This window comes from Ammospiza nelsoni, chromosome 31 (genome assembly GCF_027579445.1).
Source record: "Ammospiza nelsoni isolate bAmmNel1 chromosome 31, bAmmNel1.pri, whole genome shotgun sequence".
Lineage (NCBI taxonomy): Eukaryota > Metazoa > Chordata > Aves > Passeriformes > Passerellidae > Ammospiza > Ammospiza nelsoni.
The window spans coordinates 504,628-523,257 of NC_080663.1; the positions used below are offsets into that span (position 1 = coordinate 504,628).

Below are 18,630 nucleotides of genomic sequence, written 5' to 3' on the forward strand. Positions count from 1 at the left end.
CTCGTCTCACTCACACTCCACTCGCTCACCCTATTCCAAGTCGACCCTCTCGCGGGAGCCTGAAACTGGGGTACTAAGGGGTCCTCACTCACTTCGAGGGTCCGAGCTGCTGGTCCTCGTCTCACTCACACTCCACTGGCTCACCCCATTCCCGGCCGGCCCCTTCGCGGGAGTCTGGAACCGTGGTACCACGGGGGCATCAGTCACTTCCAGTGTCCGAAGTGACTGAGGCCCCTGTGGAACCACGGTTCTCATCTCAATCACACTCCACTCGCTCACCCCCTACTCCTGCTGCCGGATACTCTCACCAGTCTGGCGCTCCTCCGCGTCACTGGTCCCAAGCCGATTTTCTCTGGTCCTGATAGCCAGCTGTACTAGAGGTCCAGGGTGGGCGGCTGCCCCAGTCCCAGTGTCCTCTTCAGGCATGGCTATCCTGGAGAACCCCCAGCTGAAATAAATAGGGCAGGAGATCTTTCTCCTTTTAATGCCTTTATTAAAAGCACTCGGCTCAGGTGGGGAGAACCGACAGGTCGCGCTCACGCTGCCGCTGCTCCCAGGAGTGGCACAGAGGAGGAGGAAGAGTGCAGCTGTGTCTGCTGGGCTGTAAGCAGGGCTGGGGGTTCCATCCTCACGAGAGCACCAGGAGATTCCCAGTTTTTCAGTTTGGCATCCGGGGTTGTCTTTCTAGCTGATGTCTCTTTAGGTTGGGGTGAGAGGTAAAAAGGATCTTAGCAGACAGTGAATTCCATTCCTCATGTCTAGACATCACTTCAATCCCTGAATTCCGTGTTGCCTCATTGTTTTAAGGGGTTTTTCCTGCAAGGTTTGGTGAGGGGTTTCCTCATTTGCATGTCAACCCTGATGTCACCTCCTCCTCACAGTCCCGGGTGCCATCCTCCAGGCAGCAGCAGGGGGATACTTGACTAAGGAGATTTTTAGCCATCAACAACAGGTAATTAAAGAAAAACTATTAACAATTGGTGATTACAACATGAAATTAATAAAAACAAATAGTTAAAACTCCAACTTGGCAGCGATTGGTTCAACCTGTGAACTCTGCAACCTTTAAAATATGGACAGCTTTTCCACCCATAACATCCCAGACTATCCCTGAGTGTCCTCCCTGAATGTCCTCCCTGATTGTCCCTGAGTGTCCCAGAGTGTCCACAATGCTGCCACTCCAGGAATGTCCCATCAGGATTTGGGACAGTGTCAATGAAAATTCCCAGAAAATTACCCAGATTTGTCTCAAATCCTCAGTGGGAAATGGAGAGGGGACAAGTGACAGCAGCAATGTCCCTGATGATGTCACCACCCTCAATGAGGTCACAGCAATGACATCACTGTCCCTGAAGAAGCCTTGGGATGTCCTCGATGGCTTTTCGGCACCGCTCGGACACTTTGAAGCGACCAAAGAAACCCAGGACACCGTGGCCACCATCGGGATTCAAGAGGAGGTTGTCGATGACCCCAAGTGTCCCCAGAAGGTGGTCCTTGGCCAGGCGGGTGCTGGCATCCCACAGCTGCTCAAACTCAGCCACCTTGGACACCGAGGCCTGGAGGACATCAGGGGACACCTTATTTGTCCCCTTCAAGGTGGCCTCAATGTCCCTGAGCTGCCACTCCATGTTCCAGTAGAACAAGGTGACTCTGTCACACGTGGCCACCAAGCGCTGCAGCGGCCCCAGAGCCCCCACTGCCCAATGTCCCCTCCAGGTGGCCACCATTACCCGCCTGGTGGCCACCGTAGCCTCTCCCTCGGCCTCATTGGTGGCTGCTGCCACCTGGGCATTGTGTGTGGCCATTTCCCTGGGCACCTCCTCCTTGTCCGGGACCACCATCACCTGCTGCTCCGTGACCATGTTCTTGCAGGCATCACAGATCCTGGTGGCCTCCCTGGCCAGCTGGTCCCAGCTGTCCACGAGCTTGGCCACCAACTCCCCCCAGGCGCTGGCTGCAGCTCTCACACTGGCCCGGGTGGTCCCTGGGGTGGCCCCGAGGGCAGCCAGGGCCCGTCTCAGGGAGGGGACACCAGAGTTGCCCAGGGAGGTGACGTCGCTGTGGTTCAGGGTATCACGGAGTCTTGAGGTGAATCTCCCCAGGGACGCGTGCAGGGACTTTGGGGGCACACAGCGTTGTAGGTCCCACTGTGGCTCGGTCACAGTGGCCACCACCTTGTCCAGGGTTGCAACCACCGACACCAAAGCCTCCAGCAGCTGCAAAGGGGACCACTAGGGAGGGGACAGAGGAGGTGTCAGGGACCTGGTGGCACTTACGGCTTTCTGAGGTGGCCCCTGTGACCTCCCTGTTGTTCCCTTCCTGGAGGGCTTTACTGTGCCCTCTGTACTTTTGTCACCCCCTTGTCCCCTCTGCCACCCCCTGTCACCACACTTGTAGCCCCTGCCACCCTCTGCTGTCCCTTCTGCCACTGCCCACTGTCCCCCGTGTCCCTCCCCTCCCAGTCATTCCCATCCCCCACTACCCCCGCACCCCCCTTTGCCCTCCATCCCTCTGTCACCTCCCCCCTTCCTGCCACTCCCTTCTGTCCCCTTTGCGACCCTGTCCCCTCCTGCCACTCCCCGTGTCCCCTCCATACCTCATTGCCCCTTCCCCACCCCTGTGCCCCCTCCTCCCCCAGTGTTCCCTCTGTCCCCATCTTCCCCCACCCTGTCGCACCTTTTGGAGCTCCATGCTCATTGGAGACACCTTGGGGACACCTTGGGGACACTCCGGGGGTTGAAGGAGCCTTGGGATGTCCTCCATGGCTCTTTGGCACCGCTCAGCCACCCCACAGGCACTGGGGCTGTCGGGACCACCGGTGAAATAGAATTTGATGATGTCCTGAAGTGTCCCCTGCAGGTGATCCTTGCCTAGGCCGGCGTTGGCCTCCCACAGCAGCTCGGCCTCGGCCACCTTGGCCACCAAGTTCTCGGGGACATCAGGGTACTCCTCATTTGTCTCTTCCGGGGTGTCCATCATGTCCCTGAGCAGGCACGACAGCTCCCGGGGGAACGCGGTGGCTTCGTCACACGCGGCCACCAAGCGCTCCAGAGGCCCCAGGGCCGCCTCCACCCACTCTCTCACCATGGTGGCCCTTGTTGCCTCACTGGCAGCCACCTTGGCCTCTCGCCTGACCTGGGCTTCACGCTCAGCCACCACCTCGGCCCCCTCCTCCCTGCCCAGGGCCTGACCCAGCTCCACCATGTTTTCCTGAGCTGTCTCTTCATGGCCAGCCTTGGCCTGCAGCTCCCTGGCCCAGGCAGTGGTGGTGGCTGCCCTGTCAGCTGCCTCAGCAGCCACGCTCCTGCAGGCGTTGCGGAGCTTGGAGGCGTCCCAGGCCAGGTCAGCCCACCTCTCATCGAGTGCAGCCACCGAGTCCAGCCACTCACTGCACGCCCGTGCCACATTGTCCCAGGTGGTCCCTGGGGTGCTCCTGTAGGCGGCCAGCGCTTGGCTCAGGGAGGTGACAGAGTCATCACCATCGGAGGTGACATTGCGGCACCACCAGGTGTCATCTGTGTGGCACAGGGTGTACCGGAGCTCCCTGGTGAATTCCTCCAGGCCCCAGTACAGGCGCAATGCGGACACGGGCAGCACTTCCTTGTCCAGCCTGGGCAGGGCGTCCAGCAGCTCACCCAGGGTGGCCACCACGGTGACCTGTGGCTGCAGCATGGCCGGGGACAGCTGGGGAGGGGACAGGGAATGTGTCAGGGACCTCAGGGCACTTACAGCATTCTGGGGCGGCCCCCTGTCTCTGAGGGGTCCCCTTTGTCTCCTCTGTCCCTTTGTCAGCCTCTTGTTCCCTCTGCAGCCTCGTGCCCTTCCTGCCCCCCGGCCCCTCCACGGTCCCCTCTGCCACCCCATGCCAGCCCCTGTGTCCCTTTCCCTCTGTATGGCCCACATCCCACACCGTCCCCTGCCCCCGTTGGTCACCTCCCCCCTTCCTGCCACTCCCTCCTGTCCCCTTTCCAACCCCCTGTCCCCTCCCACCATGCCCCATGTCCCCCCCATCACCCATTGCCCCCTCCCCATCCTGTTCCCCTCTGTCCCCCTCCCCCCCCCATCATCGCACCTCTTGGGGCTCCATGTTCGCTGGGGACACCTTGGGGACGTTCTGAGGATGCTCCAGGGGTCGAAGGAGCCTTGAGATGTCCTCAATGGCTCTTTGGCACTGCTCGGCCACCCCACAGACACTGGGGCTGGTGGGACCACCAGTGAAATAGAACTTGATGTCTTGAACTGTCCCCCCAAGGTGATCCTTGGCCAGGCGGGCATTGGCTTCCCACAGGGCCTCAGCCATGGCCACCTTGGCCACCAAGTCCTCGGGGACATTGGGGGACGCCTCATTTGTCCCCTTCAGGATGGCCTTGGTCTCCCTGAGCAGGCGCAGCAGCTCCCGGGGGAACGCGGTGGCATCTTCACACGCGGCCACCAAGCGCTCCAGCAGCCCCAGGGCCGCCTCCATCCGCTGTCTCACCATGGTGGCCCTTGTTGCCAGGCTGGCATCCTTCCAGACCTCTCTCCTCACCTGGGCTTCATGTCCGGTCACCACCTCGGCCCCGTCCTCCCTGCCCAGGGTCTGACCCAGCTCCACCATGTTTTCCCTAGCCTTGGCCTGCCTTTCCCTGTACTGGGCCACCATGTAGGCTGCCTCTGTGACCGCCCTCCTGCAGATGTTGCGGAGCTTGGTGGCCTTCCTGGCCAGCTGGTCCCAGCAGTTCCAAAGAGCATCCACCGACCCCTGCCACTTCCTGGCCGCCATTGTCACATGGAACATGGTGGTCCATGTGGTGTCCTTGTAGTCTGCCAGCGCCTGGCTCAGAGAGGTGAAAGGGTCTCCATCTTCACAGATGACACTGTGGCGCCACCCGGCATTATCAATGCAGTACAGGGTGGCCCAGAGCCCCCTGGAGAAGTCCGCAAGCCGAAAGTACAGGTCCACTGCAGATACGAGATGTGCCTCGTTCTCCCTGGGCAGGGTGCCCAGCAGCTCACCCATGATGGCCACCACAGTGACCTGTGGCTGCAGCAGGGCCGGGGACAGCTGGGGAGGGGACAGGGGAGGTGTCAGGGACCTGGTGGCCCAGCTGGCATTTGTGGCCTCCTGGGGTGGTCCTTTCCCCCGAAGGGTCCCCTTTGTCCCCTCCATCCCATTGTCAGCCTCTTGTTTCCTCTGCCACACCCTTCCAGCCCCCGTGTCCCCTTCCCCCCGTATACCCCGCATTGCACACCATCCCCTCCCCCCTGTATCCCCTCCACCCCCTCCGTCTCCTCCCTCCTTCCTGCCACTCCCTCCTGTCCGCTTTCCAACCCCCTGTCACTTCCCACCACTCCCTGTGTCCCCCCATGCCCCATTGCCCCTTCCCAACCCCTGTGCCCCTCCCCTCAACTGTCCCCTCTGCCCCCCTCTCCCCCCTGATCACACCTTTTGGAGCTCCATGGTCACTGAGGACACCCTGGGGACGCTCTGGGGATGCTCCGGGGGTCGAAGGAGCCTTGGAATGTCCTCGGTGGCTCTTTGGCACCGCTCGGCCACCTCACAGACATTGAGGCTGACGGGTTCACCATCGAAATAGAACTTGCTGATGTCATCAAGTGTCCCCCGCAGGTGTTCCTTGGCCAAGCGAGCGTTGGCCACCCACAGTTGCTCGGCCACAGCCACCTTGGCCACCAAGTACTCAGGGACATAGTGGGACGCCTCATTTGTCCCCTTCAGGGCAGCCTCGATGTCCCCAACCCTGCGCTGCAGCTCCCGGGGGAACGTGGTGGCTTCGTCACACGCGGCCACCAAGCGCTCCAGCAGCCCCAGGGCCGCCTCCACCCGTTCTCTCACCATGGTGGCCCTTGTTGCTTCACTGGCAGCCATCATGGCATGTTCCCTCACCCAGGCTTCATGCCCGGCCACCACCTCGGCCCCCTCCTCCCTGCCCACGGCCTCACCCAGCTCCACCATGTTTTCCTGAGCTGTCCCATAACGGGCAGCCTCGTCCTGCAGCTCCCTGGCCCGGGCGGTGGCAGTGGCTGCCTTGGTGTCTGCCTCAGTGACCACCTCCCTGCAGGCGTTGCGGAGCTTGGTGGCCTTGCTGGCCATCTGGGCCCAGCTGTCCATGAGTGTGGACACCGACCTGTGCCACTTGCTGGCTGCCATTGTCACACAGTCCCAGGTGGTCCCTGGGGTGCTCTTGCAGGCAGTAAGGGCCTGGCTCAGGGAGGTGGGAGGGTCATCAATATTGGAGGTGACACTGAGGTGCCACGAGGTGTCATCAATGCGGTACAGGGTGACCCTGAGTTCCTTGGTGAATTCCACCAGGTCAAAGTACAGGTTCATTGTGGACACTGGCAGAATCATCTCATCCCGCCTGGGCAGGGTGGCCAGCAGCTCACCCAGGGTGACCATCACGGTGACCGGTGGCTGCAGCAGGGCCGGGGACAGCTGGGGAGGGGACAGGGGAGGTGTCAGGGACCTGGTGGCACTTACAGCCTCCTGGGGTGGCCCCCTGCCCCGAGGGGTCCTTTTTGCCCCTCTGTCCCTTTGTCAGCCTCTTGTTCCCTCTGCCACCCCCTGCCCCTCTCCTCATAGCCCCTCCCACCCCCCTGCCTCCACTGCTGTCCCCTCCCCCCCATTTCCCCTCTACTCCTCAGTCGCCTCCCTCCTTCCTGCCACTCCTTCCTGTCCCACTTGTGACCCCTTGTCCCCTCCTGCCACTCCCCATGTCCCCTCCATACCCTATTGCCCCCTCTCCTGCCCCGTGCCCCCTCTGTCCCCCTTTCCCCCACCCCACCCCCCTGTCGCACCTCTTGGAGCTCCACGCTCACTGGGGACACCTTGAGGACGCTCTGGAGATGCTCCATGGGTCGAAGGAGCCTTGGGATGTCCTCGGTGGCTCTTTGGCACCGCTCGGCCACCTCACGGGTGCTGGGACCGGTGGGAGCACCATTCATGTAGAACCTGGTGGTGTCTGGAAGTGTCCCTAGCAGGTGATCCTTGGCCAGGCGGGCGTTGGCCTCCCACAGCGCCTCAGCCACGGCCACCTTGGCCACGAAGCCCCCTAGGACATCGGGGGACGCCGCATTTGTCCCCTCCAGGATGGCCTTGATGTCCCTGAGCAGGTGCTGCAGCTCCCGGGGGAACGCGCTGGCTTCGTCACATGCGGCCACCAAGCGCTCCAGCAGCCACAGGGACGCCTCCACCCGCTCTTTAAACCTGGTGGCCCTTGTTGCCTCCCTGGCAACTTTCCTCGCATACCGTCTCTTCCAGGATTTTTGCTCATCCCGCCCCTCAGCCCCCTCCTCTCTGCCCAGGGCCTGACCCAGCTCCCTCATGTTTTCCTGAGCCTCGTCCTGCAGGTGCTTGGCCCAGGAGGCAGCGTGGGCCTGACTTTCAGCAGCCTCAGCGGCCGCCTGAATGGCCATCACCCTGCAGGTGTTGCGGAGCTTGGTGGCTGTCCTGGTTGGATGGGCCCAGCTATTCATAAATACAGACACCGACTCCTGCCACTCGCTGGCTGCCATTGTGACACGGTCCCGGGAGGTCCCTGGGGTGCTCCTGTAGGCGGCCAGGGCCCAGCTCAGGTAGGCAGGAGGGTCACCATCATCAGAGGTGACATTGTGGCGCCACCCAGTGGCATCAGTGCAGTACAGGGTGGTCTGGAGCTCTTTGGTGAAGTCCACGAGGTCCCAGTACAGGCAGCTTGCGGACTGGTTCACCAGCATCATCTCATCCAGCCTGGGCAGGGTGTTCAGCAGCTCCCCCAGGGTGGCCACCACGGTGACCTGTGGCTGCAGCAGGGCCGGGGACAGCTGGGGAGGGGACAGAGGAGGTGTCAGGGACCTTGTGGGATCTACAGCCTCCTGGGGTGGCCCCTGTCCTCTCCTGGGATCCCCTTTGTCCCCTCCCCGGAGGGCTCTGCTGTCCCCTCTGTCCCTTTGTCACTCCCCCGACCCCTCTGCCACCACCTGCCACTTCCTGTTCTTCCCCCCCTTCACCTCTGTCACCTCCCCCTTCCTCCTATGTCCTCCTGTCCCCTTTGCAACCCCCTGTCCCTCCCGCCACACCCGTGTCACCTCCGTCCCCCACTGCCTCCTTTCACCCCCTCGTGTCCCCTCTGTCACCCCCGTGTCCCCTCTGTCCCCTCCCCCCCCACCACTCCGGGACTGTCGCACCTCGAGGGGCTCCATGGCAGCTGGGGACACTCCACGGACAGTCCGGGGATGCCTTGGGGACACTCCGGGGACATTCTGGGTGACAAACACGCCCGGGTAAAGGTTGGGGACACGCAGGAACGGGACACAGCCAGATGGAGGAAACAGGAAGAGGTGACGTCACCGCCCCTCCTCCCCCCACTGTGGAACCAGGGCAGGGCGCCAGTGTCCCCCCCCGATGTCCCCAACGGGACCCCAATGTCCCCTCAGGGTCCCCAACAAGGCTCAAGTGTCCCCCGATGGCCTGTTGGGGACCCTGGGGACACACCAGGGACCTGTTGGGGACACTGTGGGGACATTGGGGACAACGTGGTGACCCAAAACGGGACAGGGGATGTCAGGGTGGCTCCGGTGTCCCCAAGGGAAGGACATGGGGGTGTCCCCAAGGGAAGTGCATGGGCGTGTCCCCAAGGTCCCCAACAGGACCCCGGTGAGTCCCCGGTGTCCCCAACTGGACATCAGGGGGACACTTGAGCCTTGTGGGGGGACATCGGGGCAACACCGGGGCCATGTGGGGACACTCAGGGGACATCGGGGTCCCATTGGGGACATTGGGGGAACATTGGGAGAACCCTGCCCTGGCCCCACAGGTGGGGGGAGGGAGCAGAAGGGACACCTCTTCTTGCTTCCTCCATCCGGCCATGCCACGTTCCCGTGTGTCCCTGATTGTCACCCAGACATGTTTGTCCCCAGCGTGTTCTCAGAATGTCCCCAGACTGTCCCCAAAGTGTCCCCGGAATGTCCCCAGCATCCAGGGAGCCCCTCAGGATGTGACAATACTGTCATGGGGGGACATGGGGGTGACAGAGGGGACAGGAGGGTGTGGCAGGAAGGGGGGAGGTGACAGAGGGGTGGAGGTGACCACGGGTGGCAGAGGGGAAAGTGGGAGGATGGCAGGGGGTGACAGAGAGGATAGCAGCGGTGACAAAGGGACAGAGGGGACAGCAGAGCCCTCCAGGGAGGGGACAAAGGGGACCCTGGGAGGGCACAGGGGCCACCTTAGGAGGCCACAACTGCCACCAGGTCCCTGACACTTCCCCTGTCCCCTCCCCAGCCGTCCCCTCCCCAGCTGCTGGAGGCTCTGGTCTCCATGGTGGCCACTCTGGGCGAGGTGACAGCCACCGTGACCGGGCCACGCCGGGGCCTGCGGCGCTGTGTGCCCCCAAAGTTACTGCACGGGGCCCTGAGGATCTTCACCTGGAGCCTCCGTAAGGCCCTGGAACGCCCCGGTGTCACCTCCCTGGGTGACCCTGGTGTCCCCTCCCTGGGCCAGGCCCTGGCCACCCTCTGGGCCGATGTGAGAGCCGCGGGCAGCGCCTGGCGGGAGTTGGTGGCTGCATGTGAGGAGAGATGGAAACAGCTGGTCGAGGAGGTCCCCAAGCTCCGTGATGCCTGCGAGGACGTGGCCCTTGCCTGGGCCAGGGACCAGCAGGACAAGGCCACCCGCAGGGGGACAGCTGGGGACAACCGGGCGGCCACAGCCCAGCAGCTGATGGTGGCCCTGGACAGGGATGAGGAGGCCTCGGCAGGGGCGGCGCATGGTGCCCAGGTGGTGGCGGCCACCAAGAAGACCATGGGAGAGGCCGTGGTGGCCCCCAGGTGGGTGAGGGCAACCACCAGGAAGAGACATTGGGCAGAGGTGACCCTGGAGCCGCTGCAGCGCTTGGTGGATGCGTGTGACAGAGCCACTGAGTTTATCAAATACATGGAGTGCCAGCTCGGGGCCATCGAGGCTGCCCTGGAGGGGACAAAGGAGGCATCCTCTGATGTCCCCGAGGACTTGGTGGCTGCGGTGGCCAAATTTGAGCAGCTGTGGGAGTCCAGCGCCCGCCTGTTCAAGCATCACCTGCTGGGGACACTTGGGGACATCCACGACCTCCTCTTGAGTCCCTATGATGGCCGCGGTGGCCGCAATGGCCCTGGCAGCCGTGCAGTGGCTGAGCGGTGCCAAAAAGCCATCAAGGACATCCCGAGGCTGCTTCAGGACAGTGACGTCACTGCCACGACATCATCGTGGCAGTGACATCATTGGGGACATCGTTGCTGTCACCTGTCCCCTCCCCATGCAGTATCTGAGATAAATTCGGGGAATTTTCTGGGAATTTTCATTGGAATTGCCCCAAATCCTGATGGGATATCCTGGGGTGACATCTCTGGACACTCAGGGACACTCTGGGGACACTCTGGGACAGCGGACAGGGCTGAATGAGTCCCCTCAAGAGCTTCCAGCTTTCCACAGTGCCTGCAGCAGAGTTGGGATATAAATGACAATTTAATAATTGGCCTCTGCAATTCTGCATTGGTTTTTGCAATCCTATATTGGCTTCTGCACTTTTGTATTGCCTTTCACACATTATTATTGATCACCAGCAGTTTGATACTGTATTTGATACTGATATTGATTATCGATGATTCCTTCCAGCTGCAGGTTGGTTCAGTATAATCTATCAGTTCATGTGTGCACTGTACAGCCTATTATTAATTAATTAATTAATTAATATTCTCTATATAAAGCAGACTGGTCTGTTCTGAACTCTGTGTCAGACACATCACTGACCCCACTGAGAGACGAGTGGTCAATAAATCCATCCCAACGTTCCTTGAGGGGAGAACAGCCAGGGAGCTGCTTCAAGGCGCTGTCACTGAGATATTTCCCCTAGGAAACCCTGGGTGGGATGCAAATACACCCGAGCAGATGGCAAAATTAAAATTATAGCAAACCCTTGAGGAAGGGATACAAGAACTGAGAGAAGTGGCAGAATTGGAGGGACTCTTTGGGAGGGATGGACAGCATGGAAATGACCTCGACAAGGTCAGGTGCACACAGCAAATGTTGTGGGGTCTGGCAAATCTGGGGCCATCTCAATACACCACCCTCATTGCAATGACTGATACTGATACCAACCGAGAGGCAGTGGGCTCTGTCACCAACAAGCTTAGAAATTGTGAAAAATGCATATTTTATGATTGGCTTTTGGCAAATATCAAAATGAATATTATTTGTGTTATGTTAGAATGTGATGCTGTATTAATTTTCTTAAGTAGTGTGCTTAAGTATAGTTTAAGGTTATAACATAATGTTAAAATAGAAACTATGCTACGTAAGATACTTTTTTGAAAAGGGACGAATAAGGCACTCCCACTGAGATAACAGCCTCAGGACGCTGAAATCTTGCAGAGAAAAAGAATTTATTGCTCCATTATCAGAAGAAACCAACTTCTTCGTGCCTCACTCAGCCCTGAAGTCAGGATTCAGAGAAAGAAGTTGACATTGACCAGGCAGAATCCTTTGTTTGAATGGAATTTATGCGTCATGTATGAGTTGTATGAATATGCAGTATGCTATTGTTTTTAAGCGTTAATCCTCTGTTAACGGGTGTCCCTTTTTTGAGCTTATTCTGCCGAGAAAGAGGTACCCGTACTGTTTGTAACTCTTTGTTTTTATTGCCTCATATTGTCCTAAATCCCAATTGTTCAAGTGTTTCATATTCTAATTATATTACTATTTTTATAACCATTTTATTACTATTAAACTTTTAAAATTCTAAAAACAAGTGATTGGTGTTTTTCACAATAATTATGAGAGTATAATCAATGGCCCCATGCAGGCTCGTGTCTCTGCCATGGTCAAGGAACTCAAAGAGATGAGGGAGATGAGGGAGGAGGTGAGGAAGATCAATGCAGCACCCGTGCGAGTCACAGGCCCCACAGTCAGAGCCCAACGTCCCCCAGCTCGACAGAGAGGGTGCACCCCACGGGCTGACCTGTGGTTCTGTCTGTGTGACCATGGGGAAGACACGGGAAGGTGGGATGGGAAACCCACTTGTGTTGGGAAGGATGAAAGTTTGACAAGAAAGTCTCACAGGTGTGTGTGCTGGGCAGAAAGGTTTTTGAATGTAGAATCTGAAGAAGGAATGGAGATGGAAGGAAGTTTTGATATAGAAGAAAAGAACTGCTGAGCCAGTCTTACTGGATAACCAAGGAGGCAAAGGGTGAGTTAGTTAGAAGGGGGTTTTATGGCTTAGAGTAAAGGATAAACCCACCTCAAACAAGAAGATGTTTTTACAGAGCAGAAAGACAGCACAGGCAAACAAGCCTGCTGATGTTGCAAGCAGAAAAAAGGTCTCAGAATTTTCCACTGCAAGAAAATTGGAAAACATCTTCCAGCTTGAACTGTAATGTACTAACTTTTAGTGATTGGAGAACAGTAACATGAATATGGTAATTACAGTAGTTATGATAGGCTATAGGTAAAAGTTAAGGTATAGATTGGTTCTGCTGTATTCGGATGCTCAGGAAAGAAAAGTATCTAATGCATTGTAACCAAAATTAAAGGATGTGCAGGCCTGGTTGCAGCTGGAGCTAACAGCTGTAGGCACAGCGCTGTTACCCAAGACCCTGGAGTGCTGTAACACCTTGGATGGAATAAACTGCATTTTGAAGAGCTGCCTGGACTCCTGCATCATTCCATCTGGCTCTTACGCTGGTGCCCAACGTGAGGCACCATTAGTAAGAGGGATTAGTGAAAGCCTGAATGAGGGATGTGGGTCTCCAGGCCTGCCTGCAGCTGGAGCACACACCTGCAGGCACAGACTCTCTCACCCATGACCCTGGGCTGCTCAACTGTCTTGGATGTACTAAACTGCATTTTGAGGAGACGCCTGGAGTCCCACATCTCTCATTTCAGCTCTTAAGTTGGCGCCCAATGTGGGGCACCATTAGTCAGAGCCTGAATGAGGGATATGGGTCTCCAGTCCTGACTGCAGCTGGAGCTGACAGCTGTAGGCACAGGCTCTGCCACCCATGACTCTGGACTGTTGTAATGTCATGGAAACAATAAACTGCATTTTGAAGAGCTGCCTGGAGTCCCACATCTGTCATTTAGGCTCTTACAGTGGCACCCAACATGGAGAACCATCCGTAAGTGCCTGAATGAGGGATGTGGGTCTCCAGGCCTGCCTGCAGCTGGAGCTTACAGCAGTCGGTACAGGCTCCGTTGTCCATGACCCTGGACTGCTGTAATATCTTGGATGTAATAAACTGCATTTTGAAGAGCTGCCTGGAGTCCTGCATCTTTCAGTCTGACTCTTACGGCGGCGCCCAACGTGGAGCACCATTAGTAAGAGGGATTAGTAAGAGCCTGAATGAGGGGTGTGGGTCTCCAGGCCTGCCTACAGCTGGAGCTGACCAATGTAGGCACGGGCTCGGTCGCCCATGACCCTTGACTGCTGTAACCTCTTAGATGTAATAAACTGCATTGTGAAGAGCTGCCTGGGGTCCCACATCCCTCATTTAGGCTCTTGCACACCCTCATCCACATCTGAGACAGAAGGGTCCCCCTGGGAACTCGGAGAGCTAGAGACCTCCACCAAATCACGTCAAACTTTTTCCAATGAACCAGCAGTGATCCCACGTCTATCGTGCAGTCATCAAAATGTGCTTGGCCTTCCATGAGAGACCACGCCTCCCTAGAGAATGCCTCTGCAGGGTTGAAAAAAACCCCTTGCTCTCTGGAACACCGAAATAATCTTTCAAAATCACTCCAGGAAATGGAAACCCATTTCCGCTCCATGAGACCCTTCCAGGGGTCCAAAACCAGAGAATCCTCCATGAAACCCACAGGATTTGCCGTTATCTCAAGAGCTGCAGGCAAAGTGCTGAACGCCTCACAGCCTCACAGTCACCACGCCAAAACAGGGAGGGGGAGTAAAATGGTATGACCTCACCCATGGCTGTTCCACACACGGCGGCCACCAGATGTTGCTACAGGACAGGAAATAACATGATGTGGGCACGCCACTCTCCCAAGGTAAAAAAGAGCACTTTTAATTTCTGCCACCAACATTTATAGATTTCCAAAAGTGCCCATGGATTGGAGGGTAAAAGTGCCACCTCACCAATGACACTGGACAAACCAGCAGTCCATCAAATTTCTCCTCCTCCTTAAAAGAATGCAAAACAATCAGTTATTTATGTAAAGCATGCGAGAAAGTTCCTTACAAGAATGTAAACTTCAGAAGGCTTAAAAAACCATAAAAAATCAGGGCAACAAGGCATTGTTTTTTCCTTATCTCCTATTAATGAGCCCATCAATGCCTTGCCCCATGATTCCGAGATAACTCCCTCCAGGAGCCATTTCTCTTTGATGGGCAATCAAGGGCCAATCATGACTCAGAACGATATCAGCCCATTGGGAGATGCTCCGCCCAGGGGGGAGGAGCTCAGCATCCCCACCTGGATACAATCCAGGCCTTGGGACAGAACAGGCAGCCCTTACCCACTGGTTTCCAGAGGACAAGAGCTACCAGAACTTTTCTACGGGATCACCACTTCACCAAGACCATTTCATCTGGACTGCTGCCACTGCCCTTACTAGCAGGGTGTCAGGATATATTCTGACTCTCTCAGTAGTTTTATTTTGTATTATTGCATGTGTTTTGGGGTTTTTTTTCCCTTTTCCTAATAAATTGCATTTCTTACTTGGAGTCTCTCACTGGTTTTGCTTTCAAACCAGAACAATTGGTCACTGGCGAGGGTTGCTTGGCTTGATTGGCCAATTGGACCCATGTGTGTGTTGCGACTGTCAGGCAAGGGCCATGGGTTTTTCTTAGTAGTACAGTGTAAATTTTTGGGCGTTCTTCTTTTCTCTTTGCTGGGCTGATTTATTACCGGAGATAGTTAGCTCAGGGAATGCCATTTTTGCTCTGTTTCTCGGCTGTTTAGACTGTTTAGGTTTTCTGCTGTTTTAGGTGTGCTGGAATTCTCAGGGATGTCCTTGGAGAGCCAACGCTTCAAAGGACGAGGAGAGACTTCTGATCTTGTCTCGGTCTTGGTGTTTATTAATTGTTTATCTAAAAGATTTTCTTTCAGCCCGACAGAGGTCTGCACAGCAAGTCAGCCATGGGCACACACCCCAAGCCCCCGGGCGGTCACTTATCTTTATACCCTAAGTTACGTGTACAATATTTATCATTTTTCTCCAATACTTTCTACTCTTATTAACCTGTGCACTTCTAGTAACAACCAATCCCCAAGTGCCACCACCACCACAGAAGATGGAGGCCAAGAAGAAGAAGAAGAAGGACAGGACATGCCCCAATTCCTCCATCTTACTTCTTTAGACCCCCCTGTACCAAAATCCTAAACCCTGTGTTTTACACTTTAACTAACTTATCCCTTCACCATTCACCCAGTGAATTCCTCCCAGTCTTCATACAGGTCTCATCTCCTGTGTAGGATCAAAATCCTGCCACCAGACACTTCTGGCAACATTCCAGGATTCCCGAGCCCCCCAAGGGTGGTCTCGGCCTCTCTGCACCTCCATCCTGAGGTGCTGAGATCCCACATCTCCCCCTTCTGTTTGCACCAGGAAGATCTCTTTTACTATCCGATTCATAGCGTGTTTTAAACATGCAAATATGCATGGGATGACAAGTATGAGGAATAGGAGAATTATTAAAACATAGAATCCTACTCTTAAAATTCCTCTCCAAATGGGAGAGATGTCAAAGAAGTCTACCCTACATTTTGCTTTGGCTGATTAATAGGTAAATTACCCCCATTGCTTATTTCAATGAATGAAAGAATGATGCGCATAAGCATCATGAAACTCATGGCTTCACTTTTGTTTGACATCATTGCTTTGCTTTTCATTCAGGACCTTAACAGAGAATTCCCCCAAAGTCCTTAGTTTCTTCTTATTTCTCTTCCGAGTCGTCTTGGCAATCTGAGTCTCGACTCCTGTCTGAGTACTCGTCTCTTTTTTTTTCTCTTGGATCTTTGTTCTGGGATCCGCATTTTCATGTTCTCGCACTCGAAATGGTTTCACGTGTCGTGCCGACGCCCACGTCTCGATCTGTGGAGATACAAGCGAAAGCCTTGCCCCCCCACTAGGTGGCGCTGTCACCGGCCTCCCCAGCTCGGATGACAGCCTGAGCTCGACTGCCCCTGTCCTGTCGACTGCCGTGTTCGTGATCTCATTTGAGACCGTGTCTGCTTGGCTTTTAATTCAGCTGGAAATGGAGCTTGAACACCAGAACGTCTCCCTTGAAGGGAAGGGACTGGGACTCCGAGGGTTACAACCGAAGGTGCCAATTCCGAAGAGGGTGTGGAGCCGCGGGGACATAGGATCCCGAGCACGGCCCCTCCTCGCCTCAGATGTCACTCTCTCCCCCTTGCTCCACCTCCGAATCTCCTCCCCTCGGTCTGTCCCGACTCTGTCTCCTCTCCCTCTGACGTTGTGTCCCTGGCTCCTCCCGCCGGTGCGTACAGCCCGCCCCCCGCCGGCACCCAGGCCCGCCCCGCAATTCGACCCGACTTCGCTCCCGGGTTTTTGCGAGTTTTGCCCGCCGCGCGCGTTCCCGCTACTCTGCCGGCCGGGCCGGCCGCCACCCCCCGGCGCCGCGCTGATAAAAGCCGCGTCTGCACTCATGTCTCCCTTTATCTCTTCACCCGCGCTCCCCGCCGGCTCCGTCGCTGCCGCGCCGTGCCCCCCGCGGGAAACGCCTCCCCCCCCGATCCCTTCTCTCCCCCCTGCACCCCCCCCTCCGATCCTGACTCCCTTGTAGTCTCCGGAGTTTCAGGACGCTTTAGGAGCTTCCTGGGGTTTCTGGGTTTTGGGACCGGGGCTTTAATATTATTTCCTGCTCTCTTTTCTCGAGAGCCCTTTCCCCTGGCTTCTTGAGGCCAGAACTAATTAAAATTTTTTCTTTTTTTTTTCTCCTGGAGCTTTGCTCCCCACCCTCCTTCTGAGGGTGCCGGCAACTTTTCGTTGCTCTCCCAGTCTTTTCGACTGTGCCGAGATGATGCCTTTCTGGCATCAATCTTGCCAACGAGAGCAGCTTTAACGCTGTCTCGTCCTTCTTTGTTGCTAAAAAATATAAGTGCCTATTAATTTCCTGCCAAAACCCCACTTCGAATAGCAGGCATGTTTCGGCCAGTGGGTAATTAAGCCTTGCCCACAACAACAGCTGTTTTAATTCTTTTCTTGGGATCCCTTCTGTATATGCTTGAGCCACGCCTTGTAAGGCGGACAAAATTTCCCGTTGTTTTTTTGGGAGAGTGTGCAATTATGTTCTTATTTTTTGACCTTCTCACCGAATCTGTCGTCAGAGCTGTCCGAAGGCTCCCGTCTCTGTCCAGCAGGTCACAGGAGAAGGAATCCAGAGGCGCCTTCTGGTTCCGATCCGGGCTGCTCTGCTACGAACTGTCTTCGGCAGAAGCTGAGAGATGGAATTCTCAGTGACTGCTGTTTTTTTTGCAGACTCTTCTGGCTGTTTTTTTTTTTTTTTTTCTTCTTTTCTTCTTTCTTCTTTTCCTTTTTTTTTTTTCTCAGGCTTCTCTCCTCAGGAGCTGCCCTCTCGGCTCTTCAGCTCTTCAGCTCTTCAGCTCTTCAGGGCTGATCCCCCCCCGAAAGGGTTGGTGGGGGGTGCCCAAGCAGCGAACGCCACTTGTAAGGTTTTCTGGCATTCTTCTGGCTGATTTATGTCCAGCTGATTTATTACCGGAGATAGCTCAGGGATGACATTTGCTCTGTTTCTCGGCTGTTTAGGCTTGTAAGGTTTTCTGTGGTGTTTTGGGCTGTTCTGGAATTCTCAGGGAATTCCCAGGGATGGCCTTGGAGAGCCGACGCTTCAAAGGACGAGGAGAGACTTCTGATCTTGTCTCGGTCTTGGTGTTTATTAATTGTTTATCTAAAAGATTTTCTTTCAGCCCGACAGAGGTCTGCACAGCAAGTCAGCCATGGGCACACACCCCAAGCCCCCGGGCGGTCACTTATCTTTATACCCTAAGTTACGTGTACAATATTTATCATTTTTCTCCAATACTTTCTACTCTTATTAACCTGTGCACTTCTAGTAACAACCAATCCCCAAGTGCCACCACCACCACAGAAGATGGAGGCCAAGAAGAAGAAGAAGAAGGACAGGACACGCCCCAATTCCTCCATCTTACTTCTTTAGACCCCCCTGTACCAAAATCCTAAACCCTGTGTTTTACACTTTAACTAACTTATCCCTTCACCATTCACCCAGTGAATTCCTCCCAGTCTTCATACAGGTCTCATCTCCTGTGTAGGATCAAAATCCTGCCACCAGACACTTCTGGCAACATTCCAGGATTCCCGAGCCCCCCAAGGGTGGTCTCGGCCTCTCTGCACCTCCATCCTGAGGTGCTGAGATCCCACAGTACAGGATGGTCTAACAAAGGGATTGATCAGCCTGCTGCAATCATGGAGTCAATGCTCATTATTCCCCGCTGGGCACGCTGCTATGAAAGGGACTGATGATTTTTCTTTCAGCACTGGACAGTCCTTTTTACAATGCCCCCATTTCTTACAGGATGCTCTCTGAGCCTTCTCCACAGGGGAAGCTTTCTTGGGTCACTTTTCCTGAGTTGCCTTCTTGCTAGGTTGGGATTAGCTCTTTC

At 55.9% G+C, this 18,630-nt stretch overlaps 1 protein-coding gene across 1 annotated transcript; it reads right to left on the bottom strand.

Moving 5' to 3' along the window:
- Positions 1-472: 472 nt before the first annotated feature.
- Positions 473-8,178, bottom strand: LOC132085517 (uncharacterized). Its single transcript, XM_059490993.1, has 6 exons — positions 8,164-8,178; positions 6,796-7,779; positions 5,426-6,433; positions 4,073-5,044; positions 2,677-3,684; positions 473-2,231 (listed from the first exon to the last, which is right to left on the bottom strand). Exons 1-6 carry the CDS (start codon positions 8,176-8,178, stop codon positions 1,341-1,343), a joined length of 4,878 nt encoding a protein of 1,625 aa, XP_059346976.1. The 3' UTR covers positions 473-1,340.
- Between the last annotated feature and the right edge of the window lie 10,452 nt (positions 8,179-18,630).